Genomic DNA, 6298 nt, shown 5'->3' on the forward strand with positions numbered 1-6298 from the left:
TTAGTCAATGAAATTAAGCAAATCAGTGTCATCTGAGAAAACCCCCGCCAGAGGCCACGCCCACCGGGTTCTCCCGCTAAACCAGAGGCCATGGCCCCTCCAGATCCCGCGCCAGGTCCGAGGCCCAGCTTTCTTTGGTCCCGCCCTCAGGGAGGCCACGCCCCGCAAGGGCCAGTCCACCCCCAGGAGGATCCAGCAAGGTCCCGTCCACGCCCTCAGACCAAGGCCATACTCCTGCGAAACCCTTGTCGCCAAGTCTAAGGCGCTATTCCTGCGTATGGTTCCCGGCCCGAGGCCACGCCTAGAGCCCATCCTGTCTCTCCACCATCCCCGCTTTTACCCCAGGCCGAGACCACACTCCCGGACAGCGTCTCGCCCGCAGTGGGCGACTCCTTCCAGCTCAGATGACACTCACCCACACCAGCTGCTTCCGGAGTCCCTGGATGGCCCTCGCGTTGGCCTGGGACTGCGAGACGCACACGGTCAGGACGAGGCTGTGGACAGATGGGAACCCAAGGTCAGTCACCCCACTACTTCCTCCCTCCCCACCAAGTCTTTTAGAAACGCCTCCTGGGGTCTCTCTCTCTGCCTGCGTTCGCAGACACTGCTTTCTCTCCGTCCTTCCTCCCGTGGACGCTCAGCCTCCCCTCCTCTCAATGGCAACAAAGATAACGCTGCAGGTTCGCAGAGCATCTGCACCAGGCACTGTGCTTCCCCAGCGGTCAGGCCAGGGGCCGGCTTTGCAGGTGAGGCCCTGAGGGGGCTGCCCAGGGTCACGGGGGGAACCCCCAGGCCACCTGCCTTGGCGCCCCTGCCTCCCTGGGCTCCCCTCGTCTGGCTCCCAGATCCCATGAGGTGCGGTGCCCATGGAAGGAAGGACCCCTCCCCCCAAGCTGCCCCTCCCTTGGCCCCTGCTGTCCTAGAAGAACCTGAGCAGGATGAGGAGGGGAAAGCTGAAGGCACGGGAGCCCAGGTAGTGGAGGGCGCGCTGGCCAGAGGGTGGCAGCCGGAGGGCCACCAGCTCTGGGACCACCTGCCAGGGGGCTGAGTAGTTGGCGAAGAGGCCACAGTCCCAGGAGGAGTGGATGCTGTGGAGAAAGGGCCGGCGTGTGCTGGCGTCAGGGACCCAGTGAGGAGCTGCCCGCCCGCCAGCCTCCAGCCCCTCCACTGCCCTCACCTGCTGACCACGTAGCCCAGAGGCACGGTGGCCAGAAGCAGGCCCAGGATGAGCACCAGCTGGAAGAAGAAGGTGGAGCTGGAGGCACGGAATCGTCTGGGGGACACCTTGGAGTTCTTGAGGAGAGTGTACTGGGGAGCAACAACAGTGGGGGTGTCAGCCCCGCATGCAGATGCCAAGGAGTCCGAGGCCCAGGGAGGTGGTGCTGAGCAGGGGAGGCGGCAGGGGCAGGACGTGAGCCCCACCCAGGTACAGCCCTGCTCCCCACCCCAGCCTGGGAGCCTGCACCTTCTTGATGTAGAAGGTGAGGAAGATGAAGATGCTGTTGAGCAGGGGCAGCAGGGGGCAGTAGAAGAGACCCATCCAGGTGATCGTCTGCCCCGCCACTATGTCCAGCACGTTCTTGGGCACCAGGAACTCCTCCCGGTCCAACCAGGCCCAGAACCGGCCTGAGAATCGCTCCACCAGCAGCCTAGGGGCAAGAAGTGTCCAGGGACCACCATCCCGGAGGACGTGTGGACCACACCCATCACGGTCATAGGCCCTCCCACTCTCCCACGGACCCGCATGGGAACTGCTCACCCTCGGCTGTGGCCACTGGCCATCCCCAGACATGCCCAGGCTCCCCCCATGGTGTCCCCACGTGGCTCACTTCCTAGGCAGGCTGACGAAGAAGGCGAAGGCCACGGTGAGCAGGAAGTTGAAGATGCTCAGCCGGTACAGCTCCTCCCCGACTGCGTTCTCCCAGCACTGGTGCAGAGGGGCCTGTCACTGTCCACAGTCCCAGCCGCCCATCGCCCACCCGCTGGGCGGTCTCTGTGGCACAGGAGCCTTGCCCGGAGTTTGGGATGATTGCTAAGTTAAAACCCAGGTTTCGAGGGTAAGATCTGAGCAGGAAAACCCCACAGCCGGGATCGCCACCCTCCAGGGCGCAGTGTGGTGTGGATGGCGCCCCTGGTGGTGGGCTGCGGTGTGGCAGCTCTGCCCACGGCCTCTCCCTGCGGTGAGACCTGGGGAGGGACAAGGGGTTCAAAGGGGCAGGGAGGGGCACAGAAGGGACAGGCTCTGATGGAGCCATCAGCCACCTGGTAGTCACAGGCGTTGTAGCCGTAGGGCTCACAGCTGGTGTTGTTTCTGCCGATGCACAGTATGGTCTGGCCCAGCGAGAAGGAGAACATCCCCAGGCTGGCCAGCTTCAGCACCACGCACCTGGGGGCAGAGGCTGTGTCAGGGCCGAGGCCCCGGGCACGTGGGCTTGCTCTACCCGGGATACAGGTATGGCTGATACCTGAGCAAGATCGTGTCTTGCCCAGGCCCAGCCCCCTCTGAATCCACAGCCCAGCTCCTTCCAACCTGCTCCATCCACGACAATGTTCCCCAGAATCTTGGTCTCCAGATGACTCATGGGAGAAGGGTTCTGTTTTTAAATCAGTTTGAGAAACACTGCACAGTCTAGGTGTCCTCCCCGTATACCCGATGGACCTTTAATGTCCTCTGGCAGGTGAGCTCTTCCTGTCTCCTACCGCCTGGTACTTGCGCTGCCCCGTAAACCACCGACGCGTGCACGCGCACGCCCGCATCACACGAGCAGGTGGCCAACCCGACACCATGGCACACGTGTGGCATCTAAGTGCATGCTTTTCAATGCTGACGCCTAGCAGGCTGTTGACAGGGGCTGTCAGTCGAAGGAGGCTGGGAGGCAGGGGTGCAGGGGGCAGCAGATGGAGAGCAAAGCTGGGCTGGAGCTCAGGGGTGGCAGAGGGTCTGTGGGTCCGAGACAGGACCCTGGCTTGGAGAGGGGACACGGAGCAGAGCGTGGGGCAGAGGAGGGCTTGCGTGTGAGCCTCCACGCAGCAGGCGTGGCGAGCTTGACCTTGGCCGAGGCATTGGTCCCTGAGAACCTCAGTTTCCTCATATGTCCAATGGGGAAGTGAGGATGGTCCCGCTTCACAGGTCATGTGAGGGTTGTCAGGGTAACGAGTGTAAGCCCTCAGGCATGTGGAAACTGTGTGCATCCCACGCTCCTGGTTCCCCTGAGGGTGTGAAGCTGGTTCCCCACACCCTCTGGCAAAACCGTCACTGGCCCCCCTCAGGGCCAACCTGCCCTCCCTTGCTCGGCACCCCTGGTGCCAGGAGACAACCAAGACGGGCAGCAGGACAGCTCCTCACGTGCCTCTGAGTCCTCCCTGCCTTCCCCTCCCTCCCGCCTGTCACCCAGGAGGTGGCGCTCACCACATAAGGGTGAGGTTGACTTCAGTGTTGGGAGAGTAGTTCTCCAGCTGGACCAGGAACGTGAACAGCAGAGGACCCAGAAAGTTGACCAGAGAGATGACTCCGGGGGGCAGGTACTGGAGCAGCACGAACAGGGCCTCCTGCAGGGATGAGCAGGGGTGTCCGTGGGCTGGAAGCCCCTCAGAAGCACCCCCTAAAATCCTGTGTACCCCCTAAAATCCAACTCTAGGTGGGCCCTGCGTCTGGAAGGCCATGGACTATGGCAGCATTGCCGTGGGCAATGTCCACAGGTAAGGCCAGCTCGATCTGGCTGTGACCGTGGGCAAATTGCTTTAACCTCTCTAAACCTCAGATTCTTTAAAGGGCCACCTCCCGTCTCCTCCCACAGTTCTGGCCGGAATTAAATGAATGAGTGTCAGTTGCCCGGCACCTCCTTGTTGTCCTGTGAGTACTTGGTGGCCCAGAAGATGGCGCTGATGGCCGCAACCACCAGGACCCCAATGAGGAAGTTGACCCGCAGGTAGGTGAGCAGATGGCACGCTCTCTGGGCCCGGGTCTGCTGCTGCACCTGCAGGAAGCGACGCCCCTCCTCCAGCTCCACCTGTCGTGGGAGTGGAGGCAGAGGCGGGTTAGGGCTGGGCCAGGCTGGGTGGTGCACGGAAGGGGGTGCTGTCCAACAGGTCGAAGCCCTGGTCAGTGGGTGCGGGAGACAGGCTGCCAGCACTTAGACAGGGTTTGGATGACACGGGGCAGGGACAGGCCCGGGAGTGGCCGGTGGTGTCCTACAGACCACGCTCTCCTCGCACTGTGCAGGTGAGCGCTCACATCTACAGCCGCTGCCTCCAGCTGTAGTACCTGGTGTGCATGCATGTGTACACACACTCACACTCACATGCACATGCACACACACTGTGTACACTCATATTCGGTTACACTCGGCACATTTACACACGCATACTCACATAGGCCCTCGCACACACCTTGAACTCATTGCTGATCTCGTGCTTTTTGATGCTGCTCGCTTCTTTCCCCTGGATACAGAAGTCCCAGGAGGAGAAGACCTTGGCACTGAGAGGCGTCCTGTAGTGCTGGCCCAGGAACAGCTTCTGGGGCAGCCCCTTCACCATCCTGGAGGGGCGGGAGGCCAGGGCCTGTGGGGGTGGGGCACCTCCCGCTTGCCAGCCTCAGCCGTGGCTGGGCCCTGGGTCTGGGGTGGGAAGCCCCTGGCAGTCCCAGGGGCAGGCTTTGGCCACGGCCTCAGTGGGGGGTGGGGAAACAGGGGCAGTGGCCCTTGTCCCTGAGGTCTGCAGTTGGTGACACAAAATTTGGACCCTGGAAGCACCCATGAGCCTTAACGAGGAGGGGCCAGGGCCCTCCTGCCACCGTCTGGAGGTACCATGCCAGCGGAGGGGTGAGGGGGAAGACCCCCCTGACACATGTGGAAGCAGGGGCCGCGCTCTCACCGCTGCAGAGTCCCACAGAAGCAGAGGAGCAGGCAGGCCAGCGGGCTCAGGAGGTAGGCCAGGCGGATGCTGTATGCCGAGCCGTCCTCCGGCCCGGCCCGGTACGCTCCGTAAAAGAGGTAGGTGTTGCTGAAGGCCTGGGGACGTGGATGGTGACAACTGAGCGCGCGTCCCTGCCAGGCTGTGTGCCGAGAGCTCTCCATGTATCGACGCATTAACTCCCACAATAACACCATCGGGAAGGGGTACGAGTACCCCTATTTCACAGAGGCACCAAGGGTTTTGGCGACTTGCCCAAGGCCACAGTTTTGAGGGAGACAGGACTGGAACACGGAGTCTGCACGGTAACCGCTAAGTTGCTTCCCAGGATGAGGGTGAGGTGATATCTCGGAGGCCTGGACCCTTGTGCCCTCTTGTCCGTGGTATCCCCACCCCACTGGGCAATGCAGGTTGTGGGCACCTGTCCATGGGCCTGGGCTGTGCAGTGGCCTCACCTTCTTTCTGACCCCATCACTGGCCTGGCCAGCTTATCTGTGTAAGACTGTCTCCCTAGAAGCCGAAATGTTCTTGGAGAGGTGGGGTCCTCTTAGACTGGGTCCCCAGCCCTCCTGGCCCACAGCTGGGACAGAGCCCACTCACCCTGCCAGTTAAGACATTCCAAAGTTGGTTGTGGAAACTGGGAACACCAGTCTGGGGCTGGGTGCCACCAGGGCACCAGAGGGCTATTGGGAGGGGGAGAGAGCCAGTAAGGAAAGACCCCCAGGCCTGGGTGAGGCTCTGCCCCTACCCACTGCTGGCCCTCGACCCCACAGAGGCCCGAGCACGGCCCTGGGGCTGGGCCACCGGGCGTACCGTGCAAAGGGCTTGGGCAGGTTGAGTCCCCGGCCGGACCCAGGCAGGAGGCCCAGGCAGGACACAGAGGCTCAGGGCTGTCACCGCACTCCGAGCTCTGGATCGGGGCAGGGTGCGGGCAGGCCAGGCACTCACTGAAGTTAAGGGCAGGGCCTGGGTCAGGGGGCCGGAGCCAGACCAGGGGCAGCAGGACGGAGCCGGAGGTCAGAAGCAGGGTCAGCAGGTTGAGCAGTAACAGGAAGCGAAGGAAGGTGAAGTAGGACTGGATCCCAGTGCCGAAGAGGCCTGCGGGGCAACAGCGGGCGGGTGAGGGCAGCGCTGAGCCGCCCTGCGGAGACTCAGGGCTGACCCGCCCAGTGGCCTGTGGGCGACCAGTCCCATGGGACGGGTTTCAGGGACGACTGACCAACCCAATGGGGTGTGTGTGACCAGCCTCATGGGACTGGTTTCAGGGTCGTGTCCTAGAGGCCTAACAGTACCTCTGACAGCCACCAGAGGGTGCTGTCACCCACCACAGTTTGTGCCGGGACTATGGGGAGGAAGGAGGGCTGTGTGCGGGGAAGGGGGGTGGGGG

The 6298-nt window shown here is 62.8% G+C and overlaps 1 protein-coding gene across 7 annotated transcripts in view; it reads right to left on the reverse strand.

The window, feature by feature from the left end:
• The window catches only part of TMC8 (transmembrane channel like 8), an 11968-nt gene that overhangs the window by 528 nt on the left and 5142 nt on the right, over positions 1-6298 (reverse strand). For 5 of the 7 annotated variants that reach the window (XM_025047032.1, XM_025047028.1, XM_015589719.2 and 2 more), the window contains 12 exons: positions 5860-6009; positions 5512-5594; positions 4873-5009; positions 4390-4537; positions 3840-4010; positions 3410-3549; positions 2263-2386; positions 1830-1927; positions 1466-1649; positions 1178-1308; positions 930-1088; positions 416-494 (listed from right to left, as the gene is read on the reverse strand). In XM_025047032.1, the coding sequence (XP_024902800.1) occupies positions 416-494; positions 930-1088; positions 1178-1308; positions 1466-1649; positions 1830-1927; positions 2263-2386; positions 3410-3549; positions 3840-4010; positions 4390-4537; positions 4873-5009; positions 5512-5594; positions 5860-6009 (1604 nt within the window). The remainder of the gene's footprint in view (positions 1-415; positions 495-929; positions 1089-1177; positions 1309-1465; positions 1650-1829; positions 1928-2262; positions 2387-3409; positions 3550-3839; positions 4011-4389; positions 4538-4872; positions 5010-5511; positions 5595-5859; positions 6010-6298) is intronic. The other 2 variants (XM_025047031.1, XM_025047029.1) reach the window with 1 other exon arrangement.

This window comes from Pteropus alecto, unplaced genomic scaffold (assembly GCF_000325575.1).
Source record: "Pteropus alecto unplaced genomic scaffold, ASM32557v1 scaffold134, whole genome shotgun sequence".
Taxonomy (NCBI): domain Eukaryota; kingdom Metazoa; phylum Chordata; class Mammalia; order Chiroptera; family Pteropodidae; genus Pteropus; species Pteropus alecto.